Raw genomic sequence first — 27,827 nt, 5'->3', positions numbered from 1 at the left:
ACAGCCTGGGGTGGGGTTGCATACCCTGCCTGGTTGCAGGAGGGGTTTGCATGCTACCCCCCTACCCACAGGTAAACAAGCCACCCTACAGTTTTCTGGTGTCATCTGGGGACTCTCCAATCTGTTTTTCTAATACTGGTAAAAATTTTGCAGTGCAAAGAGAAATTAACTCGGGAGAGCACCCAGAAGGGGGGAAAAGCTGGAGAAAGTTAATGCAAAGAGGCTAAGACATGGCCCAGTCCACCCCATCAGCCAGAAACCCACCTATCCAGAGGGTTAATTCAGAGTAATGCTGCCAGACACCATAACTGAAAATACTTTATTTGTCATCCATAGTAAAGCAGGAACATCGGATTATAAATCCATAGATATATAAATGATAAAAATGCAAAAGCAAAACCATCTACAGGAAACCCATAAGCAGTCCAGTACACAAGTAACATCCCAGGGAAAAGCTGCATGCCAGGACACTCACTCATCCTAACAAGCAAACAGTAATCCCAGAGAAACCACGTATTAGGGTTTCCTTTGCAGCTATTATTTCTGGGTTTCAACTGTTACACACAGTATCACTTTGAACATTGCTACCAGTATGGGAGAGGAAAACACCACCCACCACAGGTCATGGCCAGAATTCACCTCTGTGCAATATGAGCATTTGTGGAAAAGGCCCCCAAAAATCCCGCAAAGAGAAATTTCATGGCCAGGTTGAATCAAGAGCATTTTGTGAGTTTGCCCAATACAGTTTACACAGGGACAATGAGATCTGGAAATCACAGGTCAGCACCAAAGGGCGAAACAAGCAATGAAAAGCAGCTTCAGCTTTTACATGGCTTGTGGCTTTAGCAGTAGAAGAGAAACCAAGCGACAGTTTCTTGCACCGCTAGTGTATCTCTGTTGAAAATGGTTTTCAGGTTTCCTGGTTTTCCAGTTTCCATTCCTCTCCTCTTTCAAGGCACATGTGTAGAAACCTTTGATTGTAACAGCCAGAAACAAGTGCTCAGACCACCTCCACAGTATTCAATGATTTCGGAGTAGAGCAAAACAATGAGTTATTATACTAACTTCTTTCTAATCTTCAGAGAATCATAAGGCAAGGAACCACTCCTGCCCCCAAACAACCGCTCAATTACAACAGGTTACCCCTTTGCATAGCCTATTAGCAGACAGACACCACTACAGCTGAAGGTCCCAACTCTTCAATTTCCAAAAGGCTCAGCACAAAATTGAGGTGCTCTCTGCAGAGACCTGGGATTTTCAGTGGAACCCTCATGAGTTTGGGTGCTGATCTGCTACCTGTAGGAGTGGGGCCCTGCTTCTAAGGCACCTTTTAAAAAAAAAAAAAAAAAAAGTCCTCGCCTGCACCTCCATTACTGGTGCAGGCTACAGCTACAGGTCGACGTTTGATCTAACTGATGTAGCACACCCTCTTCTTGTACCCCTTTGAATCTGCAAGGGCTGGAGCCTGACCTGCCAAAAAGGAGTCATTTTTAAATGCAACTATAAGCACATGAGAATGGCTCTTAAACACAACACTGCTTCCTTCCGCTTCACTCCTGCTCCATGCAAGCCCACCTTCACTCAGCTCCCAGCACGACTGAAGCAGCAAGTCTGGCCAGCAACAGCTTTTAAGCCAACGCGGGGGGGGGCGGGGGGGCGCGGGATCACTTTGTCAAAAGGAGACTGAAAAGGCAGCTGGGTGTCTCCCTAGTAACTAAAGTCTCCATGCATACTTTTAGCCCTGCTGGCCTAAAAAGAAATGCACTGTCCCCCAGCCCCTGCAGGATCCCACCCCTGCAGTGCAAGGGTTCAGCAAAACCTTCAGGTCTCAAAAAAAAAAAAAAAAAATAAAACAAAACCCCACAAACTTAAAAAAAAAAAAAAGAAAAAAAAAAAGAAGAAGAGGCAGTGCTGAAGATGATCCCCAATACAACAACTGTCCCTGATTTCAACAGCCTTCAGCACAGGCCAAGGAAGTGCAAATTGCTGTGGTCAGAGCTGGTGGCAAAGTACTTGCCAGAAGCAATTCAGTTCTCAGTTCTGGCCAAGTCCTTTAAATCACTTAAACCAGCTCTGAGGGTGTCAGCGCTTGAGGCTTTTATATGGTCACAGGAAGGAAAAGCAGGGAGTCTGTACAGGTGGTGCCCTGGTACACTGACAAAAAGTAGTACTCCAAAATGTGCATGCCCCTCAAAGCCTGAGAAAATCAGAAGGGAGTTTCCCAATAGAGGACACATATTGCAACAGGCTTTAGGCAAAGAAAAATCGATTGGATGTCAGCCCTGCTGTGAATATATCAGCACCGCAGGAAATTTCATGGACAAATATGCAGAGCAAATATAATACATGGCTTATACATAATGATGCACATAAAAAGCCCACTAGTCTGAAGATAAAGGAGGCCTTGAATCATATGCTGTTATGCTGCACCCTAGTTTAATCTGGTATTAAATATACTGCTTATGATATACAAATTACTTTAGAAAGTTATTAAAATATTACAACAACAAAAAAGTAATAACTGAATTCAAGTTTTATGCATGACCTTTCAAGAAAAAATTTGGTTTTAGGAAGCTTCAGACAATGTTTAAATAGCATGGTAACTTTCTATCATTGTTAACAAGCGTCAGCAAATTTTAAGGCCATAATTTAACAGACCAATTAAATTAAGTCATCTTTATTACAGGAAAAACCCAAAACCACCCCCCGAAAAAAAAACAACCCACCGCCCAGGTGTTGTTGTGCTGAGGCAAAAAGTCACTACCACATCCAGAAGTAAGGTTATCTGAAGCCAGTGGTTTTTGCAGACACCATATGAGTAGCTTCCACCCTACGCAAAGAGCTCACTGGCAAATTCTGGCAAACTCTGGCTCAAATGACTCAAAGCCTCCTTTGAGCCTATAAGAAATTACATTCATTGAATCCAGACTTGATTGTTCAACACTTGCTGTGCACACAGAGAAGATGTTTGTTTTGGTCACTATGAGAAAAAAATATATGATATTGTCTCCATTAAAAAAGAAAATCTAATGCAAAGAGTAAACTTGTATAATTGTAGCAGCATTTTACAGTCCTTCATAAAGTAAAGCCACGAATTAATTAAAAGGAATGTTTTCATCCACCTCATTTACAATATCAAAATATCATGGGCAGTAATTGCTGATCCATCCCAGTTGTAATCAGTGAAATTTGAGTCCAGCAATTACCTCAACATGGGGAGCGCTGCAGCAAATAGATCAGAATCAACATTTTCTGGCAAAGTAAATATTTACAACTCTTATGTACAGCTTATGTACTCAGAAAACAATGGAGAGCTAGAAAGTTATGTAAAGTCAAGTTTGGAATTTAAAAAACAAAAAAAAAGCACTTGTCCAACCTATTTGGAGATGCTTTGGCATACCAAAAGAGGCCTTTTTTTGTGTTCATTGCAACTGTTATAAAACCAGCAGATGTAAAGCATCGGTGAGGCCAGATGTCCTGGGCATGATAGGCAAGGTCTCTCGAGTATCTGTGATGTTAGCTATGTGGTGAGCCAATATCCACTGTGATCTTTGTATACAGAGGGTACTTGTCAGTTCTTAACACCTTGTAGGATAGTGTATTTAAGCCGTCAGAGCTCATTGTCTCCCTTGTGTGAGCAATTCGTTCAAACCTGCAGAAGAGGGGGGCAGGGGCAGAAACAACAAAGAAAGAAAGAAAGAAAAGAAAATTTGAAAAATTTAAACAATCCGAACGTTGCATAACATTTTTTATAGCCTCTCAGGGGGCACCTCCGGTGATTTAAAAACAATCTGAGTATCAGCACAGGTCCCATAAACTCCCAGATTTGGCCAGCCTAAGCAGTGGGCAAAGGCATCCCTACGGGGTCCAATTTTAGCCAAGAAAGGGCAGCCAAGCTTTTAAATCACACAGGTCCTTTTCCAGCTCTGCACTAGAGCACATGTTTTATACACCAAAGACATGCTGGAAACAATTGCTCAGAGCTTCATTTGCTGCGTTTAAGAAAAAAAATTATGAGAGGCATTCATGCCATAGTGAAATCTCGGGGAAAAGATGAGTAATAAGGTAATAAACTGGAAAGGGGAAGGGGGCAGCTTACAGAACAGGCAACAGAGGTCAGCAAGGGAGGAGATGGCCACAGGCTTTCCATGATGGGGCTTTTTGCATGGCAAAGACAAAGCCAAGCAGCCCGAGCAGCAAGGGTAGGAGGTGCCCCTTGTATCTGCTGCGGGACGGGGAAGACGCACCTCTCGGGGTTGGGTTCATTCTTCCGGTCCCGGGAATGCCGAATCATTCTGCACTTGCCAATGACGGCATCCGGACGGGATATCCCCATGCCTTTAAACACCAGCCTGTAAAAAGCAAGTACATTAAACACCTGTGACAGGTGACAGATGCGAGCCGTTCTGCCACATTCTCCACAAATGACCATTGGTTTTGCGGGTTTTCCCTTTTTTTTTTTTTTTTTTTTTTTTGAGGATGTTGCTACTGCATTTACAGGCTTGCTAACACCTGAAGGGGGGAAAGCCAGTCCCTTTCCACTCAGGCACTGACGTCAGCACGGGTAAAAGGGACTGTCCCGCTGCCAACACCAAGGATATGCTAATTCACCGCACCCTCACCTGCACCACCAGCTCCTCCAACACCCAATGCCTACACCCAATGCCCACATTAACCTTGCTCCAGGCTGTACACTGGAATTTGAATGGAATGCATCTAGTTTTTAACCCATCGGGAAAGAAGCCAGAAGAGTGATTTTTTGGGATGCGAGAGGTACAGTGCTGGTAGAAATGGAAGTTAATGGTGATGAAGCAGCATGGGGGGGACACATGGTGCGAGCCACAATGGTCCCAACTGGGAACCACTGGGTGAGGAGCAGCCTGTCTTTGTTTGCATGCTCTCTGCAAGGCACCTGCGGTTCATGGGCACCAATGCTGAAAAACTACCTGACTTCTTCTTCCTCTTTGCATCTCCCTTTTCACTTCTGTATAGCATCTTCTGCTCCTCAAAACCTAATTGCCCCAAAAAGAGAGCACTACCACCTTGCTCTGAATGCCCTGCCCCATTGGAAGGTTGTCCCTCACTTGGTTTATTAAACAGAAATGCTGAACCTCAGGAAGGTACAAGCACTTTTAGGAAGACCCTTCCTGAAGCCCAGAAGAGCTTGGAAAGCCCACAGAAAAGACCATGCAGTGTGGTTTTGGCATCAAGAAATATGAAGAGGGCTTCCCAAATCCATGCCCCCCACAATGATTTCTCACAGCAACCACCCTGGGGATGCGAAGCTGTAAGGCAGCACAACCCCACATCCACCATCTACCCCAGTCTTCAAGCAGGTGTGCTCCTAGGCTGCCCTGTGCAAATACTTTTGTCCTCTCCTGCAGTTCTGAGCCTTGCTCAGCTTCCTTTCAGGCAGGAAGCGATGGCTCATGGTGTTATTTAGAGCCATTTACAGCCTAACAAACAAAGCTCTCCTGGGAACAAAGGGATCTGCTATAAGGCTGCAGACCCTGGCAAGCTTCTGGCTCCGTTGGGCTAGGTCAGTCAAGGTCTTCTCTACCCCACTCTGTGCCCCAAATCCCCTTCCTTTGGCCAGTGCTGGGAGACCAAGAAGTGCACTGCTCCAACCCCCACACTGGTGTGGAAGCTTGCAAGGCTGCGCGGCGAACAAGCAATGCATGTGTGGGGCAGGGGTGGAATTTTTCCAGCTGGATCACTCCCCAGCACACCTTGCAAGCTGAGAAATGGGGTGCCAGCACCCAGCAGGAACATGCTTTTGCTGAGCCAGCAGGTTGCCCACACACCACCTCCGTCCACCCGGAGGGGAGGCTCCTGCAGTCAGTGGGAAAAGACACTCTGCATCCCCCCACACCCAGGCAAGAACAACAAGTCTCATCCCCACCCTGGATGCACTACGTGTGCCAAGGGAGGCATTTATTTACCTGTTAAAAATGTCATCATCTTCGCCACCCCAGCCCCAGTAATTGTTTGGGAATCCATTGATCTTTGTGAACTGCTCTTTGCTCAAGGCAGACACGCCTCCGAAATACTGATTGTAAGGCAACCTGGAAGCAGGGAGAAAAGGCTATTAGAGGAGGAAAGGCACAAGCCGAGAGGCAGCCTGTGTACCCAAAAAGGGCTTGCCACTGCCCTTCACCCCAGCCCACAGCAAGCCAGCACCTGCTGCAAGGCACCTCTGTGCAGCAGGGAGCAGCACGTGTGCCCTGCGCTCGGCGGAGGCAGAGGGAGCTGGTGGGCTCAGTCCAAATACAGCTGGGAAGTATTTTGCAACTGGCAATGGCTGCAGCCTTTCACTAAGAAGTACACTGCCCTCAAAGGACAGGCCAGTGAGACGCATATCGCCTCGCCAGGGTACATGGGTAACACACATGCCCTAGGAGCGGCAACAGCTCAGTGAGGCATCGGAGGTGCCACAGAGCCTTTTACTCCTGCAGCTCCACCGCGCACCTCCATGCTCCCTGGTGCTCCAAAGAAAAGCTCGCAGCCCAAAATTGAGCCATCAGCGTGACCTTGCACACATAAAGCCAACGAGCTCCTGCTTGAAACGGGATTGGGGACACAAAAAATTCAGACCCACAGCACCAGGAGAGGGCCCACACAAGGATCACCAGGACCGACCGCAGACCTCATAACTGCAACGTCAAGCAGGAAAAAAAAACCTGGGGCCTGCATTTCTGCTCTAAGCTTCACCTAGCTGAAGGAGAAAAACCCACAGCTGCTGCGGTGCCACTGACAGTCCTGCTCCGAAGCACAGCTTGGGTCTGGAGTGGAGTGGAAACATGCAGGGGTTCTGCCACCAACACTACTGCTGTATATTTAGCACTACTGGCCACCATGGGGCCATGACTGGTTTTTGCTTTATAGATGAGCTTTTAAACTCCCCCTTGGGGATCTGGGGTAGAAAAAAAAAAAAGGAAAACCCAGCCACATTTTTGTTTGCAGCAGCTTGCTGAACCCAGATGCATGCTGACAGGCATTTCGTTTTGTGTTGCTCTCAGATACCAGGGCAGGTTCTTCAGTGGCCCAAAATCAAACAGCTAAAAATATTTCGTTTTACTCTTAAAATAGCATCTGATGCAGTCTTTTTAAAGCTGCACATAATTCTCACTGTGTGAGAGTGTCTCACTTTTCAGACTGGGTGGAAACACTACCTGCCTTCCCCATTCCAGCCTGAAACACAAGAATGGATACACAGGCATCTAGTTTTTCCTTGCCCTATGTTTCACTTTCCAGAAGCTGTGAATTTTAATAAACTGCTCAGCTGCATTTCTCCCCCTTCCCTCCCTCCAGCCAATCCTGCTCACAGCCACCCGCTCCCTGCAGGGACGCGCACGCCAAAATAGGCTTTTGCCAGAGACATTTTCCCAGGCTTTCAATGGTGGGTGGGGATGTGTAACACTGCGCCTGGCCTGCTAGGCTAACAGCAATATTAGGAACAAAATGCCCCTCTGAAAGGCGTCTCACCGAAATCCGAATTTGTCCATGGATACAGAGAGGTGCCGTGGCTGACTGTAACATTTGTAGGTGTTCCTGTCATCCATTGGGATGAGGTCTACATCACTAAACACAAAGCAATCATAGTCATACTCTTTCAAAGCCTCTGTGAATCCTATATTCAGCAGTTTAGCACGGTTAAATTCTTCTTCTCCATCCTAATTTAAAAACAAATAAAAACAGTTAAGTGTCTTAAATTTAACTGTTGACATCAGCAGTTTCTTACCTGTCGCCATGCGCTGGTGTCGCCGCACTAGGCTGGCATGCCTCGGATGGCCTGAGCTCAAGCCTGAGCACTCTCCCCCGCAGCAGCCACAGGATGTTGGCAGCGAGCACCCCCACAGGATGATGGCATCTGAGCCAGCTGCAAACTGCGGGGGCAGCCGCAACAGCTGAGTAAAAGCTGGACCCAGCTCAGCTCCCCTCTCTTGGTGGGAGGATCCAAGAAGGCAGGTTTTATGCTGAGCGGTGTCCCCACCACCACCCCACGCAAAGGCATTTCAGGATTGAACTTTGAGATAAAGTTTATGGACTGCCGGGCAAGCAGCTGGGGCTTCCCGAAGCAGTGGATAAAAGCAAAGAGAGACGAGCTCCTCTGGAAGAAGGGACTAGTGCTACAGAGTCCCTGGCTCACAGCCAGGACCGGGACCATGAACCAACACCTTTCTGTGGCCAGCATTTCAGCACTCTCTTCCTAAGCTCTGCCACAACACGGCTGCAGGACTGTGGTGTGGCCTTTCCTCAGCAACACGCGTTAGCATGCGCCAGACCCTATTTGCAAAGCACAGGGTGGCACCAGAAGCTAAGGTCCAACACTCTGATGCTCACCTTTGCTCCGGTGCCAAGCCCTGAGCAGTTGTGTACACACAGGAGCAGGACACTCCCTGGGACCTGGAAAGGACGCTGCTGGTTCAGCACGTGGCAGTGACACACAGCCTTTTTTACTGGATGGCAGGCCTGTGCGAGCTGCTTCCTGCAAGGGCTACAGCTCACGTGCTGGACACTGCCATCTGCTGCAGTGCACAGGCCCTTCTTTGCTGCCCCTCTGCCAGCTGGAGCACAGTATGACCCACCATCCGTCCCAGGTGCCTCACTGGAAAAACAAAACCAGGAGGGCTGTTCCTTGGTGGGAAGGACCTGAAAAGAGCTGACACCACAGCAGGGCATGCTTATCCCAGGGCAGGTGCAGTTAATGAAGGGACCTGCAGAGAGTGAAGAGACCTGCTGAGAGTGGGGCAGGAAAATCTCCGCTCTCTTCCCTAGCAATGAGGCGCCCAAGGAGAAATCAGTTTGGCCCCTCTCAGGCAGAAACATTTCAAACGCATATGTGGCCTTGAGCACAAGTACAGGCTCGCAAATTGCTGGAATACTTTTGAAAAACAACAGGATCATACCCACAAACCTGAGAATACCGGTTGTTTGAGAATAAGGATTTCCAACCCAGGACCCAGCTTTGCAGCAGCAGCTTCAAACCCAAACCTTGCACAGGAGAACAGAGCAAGCGGAAGGGAACTCATAGGGGATTGCTGAGAGAGGCTGAAGTTTTTTGCCAGCCTGGAAATGAAGACTGCCAAATCCTTCCTCTTCTACCACATCCCACCTTTCCCCTGCCACACTCTCATAGCAGTGGCGAGACAAGGGACTCCCCCACTGTGCAAGCCATCCTCCCACCCTGCATCACCTGCACCCAGTGAGAGATGTGAATCAAGGACAGATAAAATCCCACGCCCAAGGAGCATCAGCTTAAAACATCACCTCCTTCCAAATGGCTTTGCCTGGTTAATAAATACTCAGTTTGGAAACTGTTTAATCAAGGCTGGTTAATGGACCTGTGGCTGGAGAGCCAACACAGATTCTTGAAATAGCCACAAATATCTTTCAAATGAAGGTTTTAATATGCAAGTGTCAAACCAAGGTTTTCAAAAGCATTCAGCAGCACCTGCCTTGGGCGTAAATGACTTCACAAGGAGGAGTGAGTTTTCATGGAGGAGGATCTGAGCAAATTCTCAGCATCTTCACCTGAAACAAAAGGGCTCACGCAGTAACTAAGGTGGTGGGAAGATGATCACCATCATGCATAAGCAAGACCAGTGAAAACTTGAGTGCAGAAAATGAAAGCAAGTCCAACAAAGAGGCTGCAGAGAGGGAGCACCTGAGGCTGTGGGAAGATCTTCTTTTCCCTGGCAAAGGGTGCTGCTGCCCAGCCCCAGCTGCCAAATGCTCCTCAGGTCCCATGGCATCAAACCTGGGCCTGGCTCCATAGTCCCAAGGGGGACTTTTCCTGGTGGCAGTGCAATGTGCTCACACCTTAAAGCACCTGCTGGGTCCAGTCCGGCAGATTCTCCTCACTTCACACCCTTTGGCTGCTCTTTTCATGAAGGCAAAGGGTACTTCACACCCATTTAGTTACAAGCAAAGGTTCAGCCAGAATTAACCCACCCACAACTTCAGGTAGCCTCTAACTCCTCTGGGTGACACTTAGGGGTTAACAATGCTAGGAAAAGCCGTGTTTTTAAACCTCTTTCCAAAAGCCCCAGACCCAGAGCATGTGGGACCTCTCCTGTGGAGAGGGACCAGACCCAGGGCAAACTCTTCTCATGGGCACTGCTGCTCTCTTCCCAAAAGGCCACACAGCTTCACACTGTGGGATCCAAAAGGCCGGGGAGGGGAGAAATCATAACCAAAAAAGAAAATAAAACCCCTCTCCAAGCTGTTTTTAGTAACTTTACAGTGAGCAGGTAGCTCATGCAGCAAACCTTGCAACGCTGTTATCAATTGCAACTCCTCTGAGGGCAGGAGGCTGGCTTTCTGTTCCAGGAGGTATGCAGAGCAAAAAAAAATCTGACAAGAGGTTTTGCTTTTTGCAGAAAGCTCTGTTTCTTTACCTAAGTGAATGTGGAAGCATTGGCATGCTCGCAGTATCTGAGATTCAAATCTCTCAAAACTCAGAAATGTACTGCAGGCTTCCATCTTTCACTATCCCCAACTTTTTGAAAAAAAAAAAAAAAAAAAAAAAAGCAAAGTTAGGAAATCTCCTTTCTGTGCTGCTGTCCCTTCCAGGTCAGTACAGAGCACAGTACCACAGGCAACACTAAAGAGCACAGATAAGGCAGAATTGAAGAAACCTCCATCCCTCTCCTCTGCTTGGCAGCTCCTCACCCCATAGAGGCTCCCTGTTATTTGCCACAAGGAAATGGATCAGCTGGGACTTGCTTGGACAAAGGAGTATCCTCCTAAAGAGGTAGGCAGCGCACAGGGGATTGCTGCTTTGACAATGCAGCCAAGCTCTAGATATAGCCTCCATGCTTATTTCCTAGGCTTTCAACCAGAAAAGATGTAATCTAAGCATGTTCTTGCTATTTTTTTTTTCCAACAATTTTTCCCCTATGTTCTCTTGTCCTGAAACTTAGCCCATGTCTGAGTTCAGTGCTGGCACCCAGCACCTGTTTCTGGCTCCTGATTTTACTCCCTGTGTCTCTCCTAGTACATCCAAGTCCATTCCCTGTTCCACAAGAGGCTGGCTGAAGAGGGACAATCTGCTGCCTCAGTCCTGCAGGGTCTGACACTGACTCCTCACACGTGGAGATGATTAGCCTGAGCAAAAGAATATCCAGGCTTTTTTACTTCCCATCCCTTTTGTTGGATCTGGTTTGCTCAGCCAGACCTACCAAAGGATGCTACCTTTTTTGGTGCCAGACAGATAAAATTGAGGTTTTTGGAACTGTCACCCAAGCTAAAGGGCTTGCAAACCAGCAAGAAGCCATCTGTCCCAATTTTGTCCTGCCTCCCACTTCCACGTAGGAGGCAGCTCCGTAATTTCTGCTGCAGACAGCACAGCAATGCAGGGGACCCATGGCTGCATCTCTCTCACCTGGATCCTAAACTCACAAGGTCTCAGGGAGGTAATGGTAAGGATATGTGTTTCTGGCTGGCTAGGAGAGAGCCATCACCTCCAACAGGACACTGCTAGCTAGGTCAGTGATCCCCCAAGACAGCCTTGAACCACACACAGAATGTCTGTGTGAAAGTCCATGCTCCAGTGGACTTGAGCAGGTAGAAACTGATTTCCAAGACCATACAGAGACACGAGGAGATATTTTGCTGTTTCTCTGTCAGAGAGTGTTTTGAGACCTTGGCACCATTACAGTAGGACAGTTGGGCAGCAGGAGAGAGCAGCCACAGGGGAAACTCACCTCCCTCACCACTGCAAGGGTAAGCGGGAGCAGAGCACAATTCCCTCCTTTGCCTGCATACCCTGGGGGTCCCAATACCCCCTGCAAAGTAACATGAATAAGATAAGTGCGACACCCCAGCCACTCACAGACACACACACTCTCTGGAAAATTGCCACTAGGAACATTGCAGGTAATGCTAGGGGCCAGTGGAAAACTGTTGAGCAGCTACGGGGTTTTCAGGGAATCTGCTACATCTCCCCGTTCCCAAACTTCAGTCTGGCTGCATGGACGTTTGCACAGGCTGAACTGCAGAGAGAAAACTCATTTCCAGACCTGAGCACCCAGGTGCAATGGCTGAAGGGGCCAAAGAGAATGTGGGTAATGGCAGGAGTGAGTGGGAGTGAGGGAGACGCCACAAATTTGTTGCTGCCTTCTCCTTTCATGAAGCCAAGCTTGCACAGCATTGAACGGATGCTGCAAAAAGTATACCCAGCCGTGCATCCTCATCTCAGATTTATCTGAAAGATCCTACAACTGCTACTCTACATGTCAGGCTCGGGTTTTGCTGGGGCCATGGTGAAGCATAATATGAATTTTCCACTGGCTCCTGTTACACACTGGACATTTTACAAACATCATCCAAGTCCTACTTCAGCCAAGTCCTACTCTGAGGCATTCAGGCACACAAGACCAGCATGGTGGAGACACAAAGGACTCGTGATGGAAACATATTGCGCTGAAAGGAAGAAGTTTGACATTACCAGTGCAGCAGTAGCAGGGCTCAGCGCTCCTCTTTCTTTCTATGAGATGCAGAGCACAGAAGAGCACGTAGGCAGCGTGTAAGAACCAGATTCACACAGTAATTCTCCTTGCTTCAGTGATTGCTTTGCTACAGACAGGATTAACAAGTAAAGGTAAAATTTCCCCACTAGAAGGAAAAATAAAATAAAAAAAAAGGAGGGCAGATGCAAAGGGAAGGACAGACAAGAAAAAGAGAAAAGCAATTGTCAAGACAGCAGAGAAATAAGACTGTTTTCCTATGGTACTTCCGGCAGAATTAATACATTTTCTGCAACTCTCCATATTCAGTGTTCCCACTCACCCTTGAGAGATGCATCCAGTGATTTACTACCACTGAACACTCTGCCTCTTCCAGACACAGCTTGTTAGAGGCATGCAGGAGGAGTATGTTTGTTTTACAAATCAAGTAGTCTTACTTGCTAACCTATGTCTGACTGCTGGATGTGTCCAGGACATATATACCCTGTGTACTGGATGTCACTCCCACTCCAACTTTGCTCAAGGGATGCATCTGAAAAAACCATTTGCTTTAATAATTTTTGTGAAGGTTAACTTTAGAGCACACAGCCAGCCCCACAGCCCTAGCACTGGAGGACAGTACCAGAGAAGAGGAGGAGCCAGCAACACAGGGCAATGCAAGCCAGCATGCACCGTCGCAGCAGCAGCAGAACTCCAGCTGGGCTTTGGACACTGTCTGCCTTTATGGGCACCGGCGCAGCTCCACATGATCAGGCTGCTTGCTTTCCTTACCCTCAACCACCACTGATGGGCAAACATGAGCCTCAGTTGCACCGCTGGCTCTTTGCAATGGAGATGGCCACTTGTCCACAAGTAGTGGCCCCAGGCTGCAGGCAGGCAGCTCTGCCCAGCGAGCTATGCCTGGCTGGGAAAGCAGCAGCCCCCACCACAGGATCACTGCTGGAAGCCGCATCGCACCCTCGCTTCCGAGCTACACTCAGAAAAGGGAGGCATGCGGCTCTGCCACCTTCACCCACCTGCACCCCAGTGACTGATGGGGACCTTGGCTCAAACAACTTTGTGGCTCCAGTAACTTGCACAGACCACTGCTGCACGTGCAAGGAAATGCAGCCTGAAGGATGAAGGGCTAGGGCTGGCCCTGTGTTGCTGGACCGCAGTGGCACCAGCTGCTCTTTGCATTACACAGGAAGGGTCTCCTTACATGGCTTAACCTTAGGGCACAGCATGCCAGCCTGCGTGCTGCAGAAACGCCTTGTGCCCTCAGCAACAGGGCCGCCAGGCCACAAGCACAGTCAGCTGCAGACACTGGAGCATCTTGGCTGCTGTGCTTGGGAGCTACTGCTAATTTGCCACAAATCACTTTTGCCCAGAAATGGGTGAAGTAAGAGAAATAACAGTGGTAACGGAGTTTTGGTTTTATCTCTAGAAAAAATCTCCCCGTACTTTCAATTCTGTGAGGAAATTTATCGCTTGGGTGACCATTTTAAATATTCATGATGTTTGATATGCCCAAACACATCAGGTGATCTACAAATTTAAGGAGTTACATTTAAAGAAGGCTGTTATTTCACCTCAGTTTTTAGAGAGCTGAGAAAACAGGATATGAATACATATCCAAGAGAGAAACTGCGCTGTGAGATTGTCCAGCCGGGGTCTCTGCCGGCTCTCTCAGAACTGCATCTGCCCTTTCACGCTGCAGCTCATGCAAATGCCGACACATTCTAAGATTTTCCAAGTGTGAACAACACCCACTTCTTTAACCACCACTACAGTATAAATTAAGACAGCTTGTTTGGAGTGAAACATGCCTTTTTTTTTTTTTTTTTTTTTTAAGACAGGTCTAAGACCATCAGATATCGAGGAAAAAAAACAACAAACAGCCCTCCTGTCACTACTTGTTTCTTTTCTGTTCTGTTCATCTGAAAACAATCACACACCTGCTCCACTGCAACAGCTTTGCTTTCTCCAACTTGACACTTTGTGCACTACTACTAACATGAACACAAGTTGCTCAAGCAAGTAAGTGAAATCCTATGGCTTTAGGGCACACTTAATGCCAGATAGGCATTAATGCTACCTTGTCACCATAAAGGTCTCTGTATGCAATTGCTGCAGCAGCTGGGAAGAAGGAACATTTGGGAAGAGAGATTAGGTTGAGTTGTGCTGTTAGGTATTTTTCTCCTCCTCACCATGGGGTTTCTTTAAGCAGAAGCTCTTTAGAGTGAATCATGCCTGACCGGAGGAGACAACCCCAGGTTCTTCATCCAGATCATCAAAGCAAAATTGCTCATGTTCATTTTCACTTCTTTTTTGGTGCAACAGCTTTTTTTTTTTATTTTTCTTTTAAAGCAACCTTATCGCTGCCTACCAGCCCACTGACATTCAGGATAAAGCAACAACTCCTCTGTTTTAGGAGGCACAGGCACTCTTATGAAAGTGTTATAAAGCCCTGTGTCTTATCATCTTACCTGATTGATAACGTATACTCCATAATCTAGCTGCTGCCGTTGGAGAATTGGGTGCAGGTAATACAGCCAGTACTTCAGGTGCTCCTCTCGGTTCCTGAATGGTATGATTACTGCTACTTTCTGAAGTGCCATACAGTCCTTCGGAGCAAAACGACCTCCTGCTTTGACCTCTGGGTTTCCTCTTGCTACTTCTTCCAGGTTCACAGGATGGGAAAATTCTACATGTAGTGCACCAACTGGAAAAGAGGCACAGCACAAAGCAAGTTAGCACACACAATCTATTTCTCTGAGCACACATCCTTTACACACATATGTTTTTTATTTATTGCTTTTTAAAAACAGAGGTTTGGATCCAAACAAAATCCCAGCAGTGCATGGAGGTGTTGAAGCTTGGACCAGCTGTACCCAAAGCAACTGCACCACACCATTCAGAGCAAACCTGCAAATGCTATAGCCTCTTGGTATCAGACCCCAACCAAGTTGCTGACACCAAACGAGTCTTGAAAACCCTCCTATCTGTGTGGCAAACCAACAGCTGCACTCCCGCTGGCACGTGCACCACAAAACCAGCCTAGAGAAGAGCATTGCCTCTGTGCTCTCACTCACCTCGCACACTGTGAGAGTCAAGCACTTCAAAAATAGCCCTGCTCTCCTGCCAACGTAATTACTTACGCCAAGGCTAGCCACATGCAAAGCGAACAAAACCCCCTTTCTTGGTTTTTTTCGTATAGATACTTTCAGTGTTCTGTAGGCATGCCCATTATTTATTAACAGTCCTGTATGAGAACTGCTAAAAAACATATCCAGATTTGCATGCAGGTTGGCAATTCCTGCATATGGTTTCAACAGTGACAGGTTTTGAAACTGTCAAAATAATCTGTGCCAAAACTGGTGTATAAAACCAAGAAGACGCCCTAGCACCACAGAGAGGACGGCAGCCTCTGAGCTGCGCAAGGCCAAGCTCAGGGACAGAGGGCAGTGACAGCCCTGGGCACTGATACGGCCAATGAGACCTACTTTGCAAGACTTCGGCTCACATATCTGCAGAAGTCTTCTTTGCTTGCCAGGACTTCTCTACTCTGCCACACTGGCTCTGAAGCGGTCCCTCTCATACAGCTGTATGCGGGTCCAGGGCTAAACACAGCATTACTGACCACACACCTTTTGTGGACACCTCTTAACATCCAGGCTGGCCCTTCTGCAGGATTTGCTTCCAGCTCCTCCAGCCCTGATGAACAGACCTGCTGCAAAAGCCTAACAAGTGTGGTAGCTGCCCGCAGAAGGACTACTCTTGCTGCCATGTCCTGCTCCCAGCAATGGCGAGCTAATAAATGAGGTTTTGTGGGCATGTTCAGGTCCCAAAAATCCCTCTGCAGCAGGTGGGGATGCTGAGGCTCCCACACATAACCAGGAAGTCTTCACCATAAGCACTAGGCTCCTTAAATATTTGGCTGCTGTACACTCCCTTTCTCCTCCATCTGGGTGTGAATACACGCACTTGCATGTATGCATGCACTCTCATACATGTCATAGAGCTACCATCTCCTCTTTGGATTTGCTGAACAGACCCACAGGCCCCTCCAAGGGCATGCAGAGCGTGCACACTTCTATGTGCGCATGCCAGTGCTGGCTACGCTGCGCTTATGGAGCCCCTTAAGAAGGGGGCACAAGCAATTTTTATAGCTCTAAAAGACAGTGGCCATCACAATCAACCTTGTACATACCCCAGTATGCAACTACTAAAAAAGCAGAAACAATGCTCCAGGTTCAGGGCTCATTCCCTGGCTATTTATTTAGTAGAAGCTACTTTTAATTCAATTGTTCTATTGTGCCGCTCCACAAACCTGTGCTTACTTGGGCCAGACATGGCAAGGAGACCGGCCAAATAGGCAGAGGTGCTCAGTATACCCCCAGAGGTAGCAAGGGAGCTTTGCTGCTTGATTCACTGCCAGCACAGCGGAGGCAAGACCTTGCAGAAACTGGCATCACGGGCAGGAGGCAAAGGGATCCTGATCTCTGCATTTTGTGCAGGTTAAATGGGCAAGTTTGCACGTTTCCCTCTCACGCAAGGAGAAGGCAGTGATTTCTCAGAGACCAGGCACTGGGATCAGTCTGTCCACGCTATCAGTACTCCCACAGTTCCCAGATGCACCTAAAATGTGCCTGCCCAGCTCCCCACCCTCTCTGCCCCATGGCGCTAGCTAGGGCCAAAGCCTCTCTGGCTGAAAAGCGGGTTGTGGGGAGAGCTGGAAGGGCCCTCTGCAGTGGGAGGAAGAGGCAAGAATGGGAGGAACTGAGGCAGGAAGGAACATGCAGCAGCACAACCAGGACCGGAGCTCAGCAGCGGCAGGATCGCGTCAGGCACAGCCACCCTGCATGCCGGTGGGACAGGCTGGGGGCAGGTGCCAGAGCAACGAGGCCAGCAGGGGCGGGAGGGGGAAACGGCATATCGCTTCCTCCAAATTTGGTTATCGCTTCCCTGCCATAGGGGTGAGTGCTCTCCCAAACTGGCCTCTGGCCTCGACCCACCTCCATGTCTGTTTCCCCTTGCCCTCCAGTGTCACCTCCGTTAGGAGACAGGCACTCACAGTTAGGATGATGCTACGCTTTTGTGTATTTATAATAGCAAAAGGCATTGCACTGGGTACAGTGCAACCAACCATGGCCAGCAAATGGGATTACGTTGGGCATCTGTGCCCAGGGACGTTATTTTCCTGCCTTGCTCACACCCCGCCGCCAGCGGCGGGACCGACCCTGCGGAACGCTGCAGGAAGCAGCAGGGCGGAAGCAGCACATCCCTTCGTGGGGCCCTGCCAGCCCAGCCTGCTCCCAGGCGCCGGGCCGCTGCCGTCCCACTGAGCAAACCCCTTCCTGCCCGGGCGGCCTGCACTCTCTGCTACCAGTTGCTGCTCCCACATAACAACTGTGAACCCCACATCAGCCCTGGGGATGCTTTCTAGTTTTACAAATAAAGGCTCTTTTAATGTCTCACACTCACTCCCGTAGTGTAAGCAGGGGGAGGAAACAAAATTTTGCCATTTAGGCGAATTTACAGGGGAGATCTCCTGCTGTTGGCTTGTGAGCTGCAGCTGGGTAAGGACAGCCACAAGCATCTGGACACTGCAAGCAGGGGGCTTTTTGCCAGCCTCCCAAACGTGGACCTCTTATCCCACCAGTGCTTGCTCTTGTTTGCCTTCAGGAGGCTGGAACGTCAGCAAGAAAGACTGGGGAGAGGAAGACACATTCATGATAAAAACCAGCTGCAGAAGACAGAGATTTAAGAGTTTCAGAGTCTTGAAGGACAGTGGTGAGAAACAATCTGTACTGCTCCAACCCTCCAGTTAATCAAAACAGCTTTAAAGGCAGCACACCTTCTTGCAAATGCTGCCCGGAGGGACGCAGTCAACATGCAGGTCTGTGAGGAGACCCCAGGCGCTGGTGCCATACATGTACAGCAAGGCAGCCGCTTCTGAGACAGGCTTGATGAAAATTACCCAGTTAAAACATTCACTGGTGTCAGTGAATATGGAAACATAAAAAACCTGATTAGGCTGTTTTCAAATACACAACAGCTAAAACAAACTAAAGCCATGTGGCTGACAAAAGCAACAGCAGCAACAAACCACCCACTGGGAGTCAATGCTTTCAGTTCACTTCCCAAGCAGGACAAGGCTAAAGACAAATCTGCAAACACAGGCTTTCCTACCAGTGACCAGAGTCACAGTTCCAGTTGGTAATTTTAAATCATTTTAACTGAAATTTGGCTACCTGGATCGCAAGCAGCCCCAAGGCTGTTGTCTCCCAAGGATGCTGACTCAGGACAGGATCTGCCGATGCCAAGAAAGTGTATGAAGTTTGCTCTGAGTGCTGTCCCACTGGCCAAAACTGTATCCCTGTCCGTGTTCACTAGGTAATGTTTCCAGCCTGATTCACTCCATCTCTATCTTCTCTACTTCTGCTCAAGGTGACCACCTGACATTGCATCATGCTCCAGACATTGGAGCCACTGTATTTTGAGCCCCTGCTAAAAACAGACAGGGTTGACAGCTATGTGGACTTGCAGCTCTGGTCCCCCATACGGCCTGGGATTTGTAGGCAGACACCTTTTGGATTCAGAGTTACAAAGCTCCAACAACGCAGCTTCACAAGCCTCCACCATACATTTTTAGCAAAAGAAAACCTCAAAAACATGAATAAGCAACTGCCAGAAGTTTGCAAAAGACACAAAAGCACAATGTCACATCCAAACACTTCAGAGATTGTAAAAGGAGGTTTTAGCTGGCAGTGGTAGGGTAAGAGAGACACACACACAAAAAACCAAGTCAACCCCTCCTGCTTGCCCCTGGCTCTGACACTCAGAAGCATTACTGCTCAAAGGGAAGGTGCACAGGAAAAGCGTTGAGGACACACAGGTGCTGGGGGGCCGTCCTGGTGCACATAAACAGGAAGCAGATTCTCACACAAAGCAAAAGGTGAGGCTTGCAAAAAGCCAGACGCAGAACAGTGCTCAAGCCTCAGAAACCTAGCCCACGGCCCCAGTGATCTTCTCATCCCCCACTTCCCAATGGCCAACGCTTGCCACAACAGCTAAACCTTTTGCCCTGTGAGGCTGCCAGAACGCGTCCTCCCCAGTGCTCATCCTGCTGACCCAAATGAGAGGACCCTCATGCAAACAGCCCAGAATCCGCTTAGCCTGATGCTATAATAATCTTGAGGGTGCTCCAGCCTCCCTGGATCACAGATAAGAGAAGAGTTGGGAAAACTGAAGCAGCAATGCCCTGCAGAGCCAGAATTGTACTCCTGCATTCCCAGGGGGGCTGTGAATGGGATGGTGCCACACTCCATCCAAGCAGGTGGTAGCAGGGACGATGGCAGGGATGGCAGCAGAAGATGGGGCAGCAGCCACAAAGGACAGCCCCGGGGTGTTCTGGTGGGACAGGGTGGGAGGAACCCCTTCCCAGGAGGGTGGTGCAACCCCAGGAGAAAGAGGTGGGAAGGAGGGCAGCTGGGTTCACAGGCAGGTTTGGAGAGGTGATCCAGCAGACTGAATCAGCCTCCCAAGCACTTTACTGGGAAAAATGGCAAAATTCACCTGTGAGCTTTAAACCAGGCGCACATCTCTGATATTTAATTTAGTAAGAATGAAAGCAAAAGTGTACAGCATGGAGGTTGGAAAAAGTCTCTCTGCAAACACATCAGAGAAGAACGTTTCCATTGCCCTGGCTGAGAGCCGCATGCTGCTCTCTAGCCACCAAGCCACATGCACACCCACACTGACATACTCAGACAATCCTCATGTGAAAGGAAAGCTGGAAAAGAGGAGCAGAACTCACAGAAAGGGAAAAAAAAAATCGTCTCTTTGCAGGGGCCCAGCAGAAAAAGAAGGGTCCATCACCACACCAAGTCTGCCCTGGCTAGGAAAAACAAAACCAGCTCCACCCGAGAAAATGCGGGGGCAAGTCTCCCCACCCAGGGCTGTGGAGCAGGGGTCACTCCAGCTCCAGCTCCAGACCCAGCCCCACGTGGCAGCTCCAGGGCAGGCAGGTAGCTGCATCCCACGGCTCAGCAATGGAAGCGTACCCTATTAAAACCAGCTAAACTTCAGAGCTGTGCCAGCGCCTACGCAGGCGGCACCAGACAGGCTCAAACTGGGGTTTAGCCCCATGGCAGGGGGATGGGACTAGTGGGAGGGACAGCCCCAGCACCCCTCGCCCAGCTGGGTCCTCCAAGCAGCCCCTGTCCTGGCATGTGACCAACCAGCCAAAATGGCCACAGGGACACCTCTGCCTCCTTGCAAACTGGCTGAGCATTAAAAAAAATAAAAATCCTTGGATCTGACTAGAAATATCCCAATGAGGAGAAAAAGCCTTCCCAAGGACCAGCATACATTTTCTTTGGCTGGTCTACACTTGCAAAGTTGCATCCCTTTACAAACATCAGCTATGCAGACACAAGGCTTGAGCCTGCCACACCAGCACATGCCCTGTCTTAGGAAGGCTCACACAGCATCTGGCATCTGCAACTGTGGACCCCAAAGGGAAACAGGCTGAAAAAAATGACGATGCATCGCATGCACTGGCAACACTGGGTCTGCACAATGGCAGGTTTGCATGATTAACTGAGTGACTACAGCCAGCGGAAAAATGTTCTTCATCCAACCCCAAATACTGCCTATTCCAACACAAGGTCTCACAGTAGAACATGGTGTCTTTGGGAAAAAAAAAAAAAAAAAAGAGATTGTCGTTCCATGAGAAGGTACTTTTGAGAGAGAAGCAAAGTCCTCGTCAGTGGCTGGAATCCAGGGCATGCTCACTGAAGCGGCTTTGAACTGTCTCCCTTTGAGCCAGGCAATCTGCATGCGATTAGCCCTGCCCGCCGCTGCCGTGAAATTAAATTCCAGGCCCTCAAACAGCAAACTCAAAACAAACAAACAGAGAGGCCGGAGATCAGAAAAAGGCTGAGCTGCGCCCCTTCAGGAACCCCCCCACCTTGCCACAGGATGGGATTGGCGAACAGGAGTTCTCTTGGCCTGAGTGGCATCCCAGGGATGTGGCTCTGCCAGGGGCAGTCCCAAACTGCAAGGCAGCCCCCCTGCCCCATCCCATCCCGCTGGTGGCGGCTGCACCTGGATCCCAGTGCTGCCCCGGGGCTGGGGCGTGCTTCCCAGATAGCACGAGTGAGTGCCAGGTGCCAGGTGGGGCAGAGGCGCATCTGTCTGGCCAAAACTCAAACAGGGCTTGTGCACCCCCGAAAACATGGGGTGCTGCTTGCAGCAGGGAGCATAAGAGGCAAGAACAGGAGCAGGGCATTGCATGCCTGCAGGAATGGCTGCTGAAAGTCCACTACCCCCAAGCACACAGGTTCGTGCAAACCTGTCCTGTAAAGTCTTTACAGGGCTGTTTCCAGCTTCAGCAAGACACGTTTGCAGGTTAGCACCCTCAAAGTGGACCCAATGACACCCCAGCCTGGGGACTGGCAGTAAAGGGAGGTGACAAAAGCAGCCCTCTTTCAGACAAACATCTGCAGGGGCTTGGGGACTGCCCTGAACTCCTGCGGCTCAGCTGCAGCTGGGAGGCAGCTGGAAAGGCTGTCTGCCATGCCCCAGCATCCCTGGCAGCCTCGGCCACTGCCTGCCCATCCAGAGGTGCCAAGGCTCACCAAACCTGGCTCACCAAACACCTCTCTTTGCAGGCAGGGGCTCTAGGCACCAATCTACACAATGGAAAACACTGTCCCAGTGGGGATGGGCTCAGCAGTGAGACCTTCTCCAGCTCAGAGAGATAGGGGCAAGCTGGACACTGACACTGCTCCATCCATGTCCCAGAAAACCCCAGATCTTTGGCCCCACCACTGCAGCACTGCTGTGGCCTGGCCAGCTCTGTCCCCACAACCTCTGCAACCAAAGCCTTGCGGAGATGGGTGCACAGGAGGGGAGCAGCAGCTGCAGGATGTTGGCTGGAAAAAAGCGTCCACCAGCAAGGAGAGGAGGTGAGCGGTGGAGTCCAGCAGCCCAGCGCTTTGGGCTTGCTTGCGAGGCCACCAGACATAGACCACCTCCCTGCTGAGGACCATGCACCCCCAGCACGCTACGCTTTGGGGTGGGGGCCCTCAACACAGCGACAATGTTCTCCATCTGTGGAGTGAAGTCAGACTAAGGAGCTCCACACCAGAGGAGGGAAGTTGAGAGCTTAACTGAATTCTGTATCCAAGTTGGGAAAGCTGCAAGCATCTGCCTCTTTCCAAACACAAACTTGGCTCCTTTTCGAAAGAAACTAGCTGTTGCTTCAGATCAACACTGGCAGGGAAACAAGCACGTTATAAAACACTAGATGCACAAGATGGAAAACCTTCCTTTTCTCCTCAGCACATCCTGTCTGCTGTGTTACGTCCCTGAAACAGCTACTCTCCAGGAAGGCATAGTACCTTTCTGAGTTAGTTTGCAAGCCCAATTAATAGTCCATGACCTTCACTTTAACCAGATAAGAGGATGCTAGGGATGCTCTCAGCGCAGAGCCTGCTCCCTGCCCACCAAGAAAGCCTGTGCTTCAGGGGTACGACGTGCTCCCAACCACAAGAGTAGCTGCGGAGCTGTCGGCAGCATTGCCAGGATCAAGCCACCCGCTCCCTGCCAAACATCTTAAACATATTCTTTGGAGAAGTTTAACACAGTTTCTCAACCTCTCTTTGAGGCCAAGAAAGCCTAACTTTGAGTAAACTGGTCCACGTGTTAGCTCCCCCTCCCCCAGGCCTCCCATGCTCTTCTCTTTTGAGTTTCTGTTTTACTTTTTCGAAACAAGGCAGCGGAGGGACAGAGCACAACCCCTGAGTGCGGCCATGAGCAAAGTAACACCTGTAGCACCCGGCTTGGGGGGCAGGCGGGAGGGAGCAGAGATTGCAGCTGTATCAGAAAGGTTCAAAAAAATAAAACAGGAAAAAAAAAAGGAAAGCAGACAATAGCAAGTTCAGATGAGAGGAGGGGGAAATGCTGCGTGTAAAGCAAATGCGCTTCTCTTAAGTGACCCCACGGTCACCACCAGAAGTCTTCTTAAAAAAAACCAGTGTTTTCAGCACATCTTAGGTTTTCACGCTCTCACCCCAAATTATGCTCTGCTAGGAATCTGCCAGTGCTACAGCATCCTCTACCCTGCCCATGCAATGTCCACACATACAGGGGCCTCAAACTAGATCATTTGTGAATTCACTGACCTCTCATGCAGCATATAACCTCTAAAACCTGCTGTAACACAGGCACTAAGCGTCACCACTGATCTGGCAAGCCACCTCCATCTCCTCTGAACACTTCAAAATATCAGAATAGTCTTATCGCTTATCTTCACCATCTACAGTTTAGAGCAACTGCTTGACTGACTACGCAGGCATGAGAAACGGTGCATGGAAAATAAAGTCTATGCCACAGATCCTTCCCCTCCAACCGACTGACAGCTGCTCACCCACAAGCTGGCCAAAGCAGCTTCTTTCTCTTGATCCTCTGCTTTTTAAACACACCTCGCTAACAGCGCAAAGCATCAGTTGCTATCCAGGACTCGCATCTTGAAAAAACAGTTGTTTTTCTTGCATGCTCAAGATCTCCCAGAAAACAGGCACATTTGGAAACGCTATTTCTTTTTAAACATTAGAGAAAATGACTGCATCTCTAGTGGTTTGTGCTTTGGACAGTTCACTGGTTCATATATATTAACCTAGATTATTTTTTAAATGTCAATATCCCTCAATTACTAGGGTTTTGGGTTGTCAATTTTCTGAACTTAAACCTGGAGGTTAAAAGGTATGGAGCCAGACACATAACTGCAACATGTTTAGTGTACTTAGGTTGTCTTTGCCATGAGGTGCTCTCAGGGCTGAGGGTAAGAACACATCCCTTTGGTCTGCCATCCCTACCAGCCACACCTGGTATCTAAATGAGGGTCAAAAATGGGTAAGGAGACAGCTGTATTCTAAAATAACCTTCATGAACAACATGTGCTCTCGATTACACAGGACTCGAAAATGACATCCCTGAAATACAGATAAGCCTGTCCATGAGATTCTGCTTTGCAGACGTCTGGCGCCGTAAGATAAGCGCTGCTTTAACATGAGCTCGTTTGGAGACGGATCTCTGAACGAAAGAATGGCCCCTTTCCGCACTCCCTCCTAAAAACAGCGGGCACGTAAGTACCCCCTCACCAAAGCTCAAAGACCTCATGGAGAAGGTAGAAGAAAACCATTTGACTGTTTTGAAAGCACTTAAGCCAACATACACACTACCTCTGTAGAGCAACTTTTAAACTTTTTTTTTAAAAAAAACCCCACAACATTTTTCAACAGCTCCTAAAGAACATAGTTTGGGAATGGAGACCTGCAGGATATATCTGGATTTACTTGCTTTTGGGCTTCTCAGAGGCTGAAATTTCAACACAGCAAGCAGGCTCTGTTTCTCTATACCTGATTTAAGATACTCATCGGCACACAGCTCTGAACCGGAGCATAAATCCAAAATGCTTGTATTAGAGATTACCTTGTATTAGAGAATTTCATAGCTGCAAAGGATTTTTAATTCAAAATAGAATTATTATATTATTTCCCCAGCCCCATAAATATAATTTATGCTTTTAAATTATAAATAAAGGCAAGTGAACCATAAAAGCATTTTGAATTTGGCAGGTTCCTGTAGAGATTAAACCTCATTCAGCTAATGCATCTGCTGCAGAGCCAGACAGCAGGGATTGTAATCTACTCTCTCTAAACAGGGCTAAGAAAAAAATCTCTGGGCCTCTGAAACAAGTACCTGGCTATATGACCATTCAAAAAGCCTGAGCAGCTGAGTCACACATACCCTGCATGATTCATCACATGCTTCCCAATGACGGGGGGGGGGGGGCGGAAGAGGGCAGAAAATTATAAAAAAGGATGAGGCACATTCCCATAAATTTAGGTTTCTGCTGAGGGACCAGGGCAGTTGGAGCTACCTGTTCCCATCAGAGCACCTCTCCATGCCTTTGGGAAGGTGGGAATCACAGGAAGGTCCTTGCCGGCTCTTGTTTGCTACATTCATACTGATAAGGAATTACGTGCACAAGAAGAAGAGGGTTTGTTTTTTCTTTTTTTTTTTAATTCTGGGTGGGTGAATTAAATGTCAGAAATGCCTGTGGAGCATACGCTCCACACTGGCCTTAGAGGTACATGAGATGTGAACCAGGGCAGACTCAGCTCTGACCAACATCTGAGGCAGGACAGGATGTTTTACAAACACTGTTTGCTACCAAAACCTGGAAAGAGGAGGAAAAAATAAATACCCGTCAAGTTTCCTACCCAACTGCTGGCTACAATCCTTGAAGCCATGATGGTGGCAGTCTGCCTCTGACTGCACCATCCCGCAAGTACTGAAGGTAACACAGCTAGAAACCATCTGCCTACTGCGTTGTGAAGAGCTGCTTTCTACACAGCCCTGTAGCTCTCTCAACATCTGTAACCGCTTCCAATAGCCTCACATGTCCTTTGGTAGATTCCACAAATTGCACTGGAGATGTTACAAAGATGGTATAAAATACTTTAATTGATTATTCAGCGACTAACTCTGATAACACTTTGAATCCTGGGGATACTAAGAGCATTTCTGTAAACTCCGGGAATTTCAAAACCACATGACTCACTCCTGAGAGGATCAGGGTAAGCAGAGACCATTTAAAACAAAGGCATATGCATAAAGGGCTCCCACTCCACTGTGTGAGGCCAGGCTTGCACGGCCACTTTCAACCTAAAGTGATCTAGGGGAAAAAAGTGAAAGATATGAATCAAAAACAACAAAAAAACCATAGCACAGTTCCTTTTAGTGACCTCAAAACCGCCTTCCTAAAATAACAAACCAGTCATTTGTTATTCAGATGCATTGATCCATAAACAGCTGACCAGCAAGCACCCAGAGAAACTGAATTTCTGTGTCGGTTTCATACGCTGAAAACCACAGGTAGCATCTTGAAAGTCTCTTCCCCAATTGGCATCTCTGGTGATAACTGTGCCCCTGCTAACGTGGCACACTGATGAAGAGGAGGATGACTGTCAGGCTCCAGGCCCTGAACAGCTTGTGGCCGGGTCACTGTCAACTGGGAGGCCACCAGGTCACGGTGACGAGCCCATCAGCAACGTGTGTAAGATATTGAGTAGAATCCTACACCACAGGAGATTCTGTTCAAGGACCAGCAGCTACAAAGAGCAAGTTGGGTGAGAGCCTCGTAAGGGGATGAAAAAAGCTCGAATTGACCTTGCCCCCACCCCTGATGTTGACAAAGCTAGCAGATCAAAACAGGTACAATCAGAACAGATCAATGCAAGAATCAGCCCACCAGCAGGCTGCGAACCCGCCAACAGCCCGCAGCACCCAAGCAGTCCTGGGAAAGGGCCATGGGGAGCACAGCTCCAGTGGAGATAAAACACGCACCAGGCTGCCACGTATCAGGATACTGCATCACAGGACGAAAAACGTGGGAAGCGCCTCTGGGATGAATAACAACCGTATTCATGACCCTGCCTCACAGCGCTTTTTAAAATCCGCATCGCTCATCCAGCAGGTCGGCGCACACGGATAACACCGCGAAAATCCCGCACAGCACAAACAGCCCGTCTGATCCTTCCTCTAAGATTGCGCAAGAGTATTTCGCGTAAAGTTCCCAGAGGAAATTACCCAACCTCTCCGGCGAACCAAGCCGGGCGGGGAGGGTGCGCTCCCCGGCAGCGCCGGGGCTCCGCCGCCTGCCTTCCTTGCGGGAGCATCCCCGCCTCGGGGTGTTCGTCTGTCTCCCCGACACAGCGAGCACCGGCTCCCCCGGGATTCTCCCATAATCCCCCCGCCGGCCGCCGCGCCGCTGTCACTCCGCCCCGCGGGGACAGACACCCACGGGGGACGCCGGGACCTAACGCGGGGGGTGTGTGTGCGTGCGTACCCCCCCCCCCCAAACCCCGAGGGTGCGGCACTCACCGAGCAGCGGGGAGGGGTCGGGGCAGGGGCCCGGCGGCGGCGAGGCGTGGGGGGGCCGGGGCCGGGCGGAGGGCGGCGGCGGGCGGGAGAGCGGCAGCGAGAGGTTGGCGGGCGGCGGGCGGCGCGGCGGCGGCTCGGGGCTGCCCGGCGGCCCCAGGGCGCTGCCCGCCAGGTAGTAGAGCAGCGTGGCCGAGAGGTGGAGGGCGCAGAAGGCGACGAGGAGGCGGCAGGCCCGCTGCAGCGAGGTACCGGGCAGCGACGGCTCCTTCATGCCGCTGCGCTGGCGGGGAGCGCCACCCGCCCCGCGCCGTGCCGCCGACGGGGGACGGGGACGGGGCGGGGGCGGCGGAGCCTCCGCCCGCCGGGGGCGGCCCCAAGCCCCGCGCCCCGCCCACAGCCTCCGGCCGCCCGGCTGGG

General features: G+C 49.5%; 1 protein-coding gene across 1 annotated transcript; it reads right to left on the bottom strand.

Annotated features, from left to right (window-relative positions):
• Positions 1 to 305: 305 nt before the first annotated feature.
• On the bottom strand, positions 306 to 27,743 carry B4GALT1 (beta-1,4-galactosyltransferase 1). Its single transcript, XM_064439596.1, has 6 exons — positions 27,411 to 27,743; positions 14,939 to 15,174; positions 7,486 to 7,673; positions 5,943 to 6,065; positions 4,248 to 4,352; positions 306 to 3,652 (listed from the first exon to the last, which is right to left on the bottom strand). The coding sequence occupies exons 1-6, from the start codon at positions 27,679 to 27,681 to the stop codon at positions 3,517 to 3,519; spliced, it is 1,059 nt and encodes a 352-aa protein (XP_064295666.1). The 5' UTR covers positions 27,682 to 27,743; the 3' UTR covers positions 306 to 3,516.
• Between the last annotated feature and the right edge of the window lie 84 nt (positions 27,744 to 27,827).

The sequence above is a fragment of the Phalacrocorax carbo genome, chromosome Z (assembly GCF_963921805.1).
Source record: "Phalacrocorax carbo chromosome Z, bPhaCar2.1, whole genome shotgun sequence".
Classification (NCBI taxonomy): domain Eukaryota; kingdom Metazoa; phylum Chordata; class Aves; order Suliformes; family Phalacrocoracidae; genus Phalacrocorax; species Phalacrocorax carbo.
Note: the sequence above shows the minus strand (reverse complement) of the source record. Positions and strands in the feature narration are given on the sequence as shown.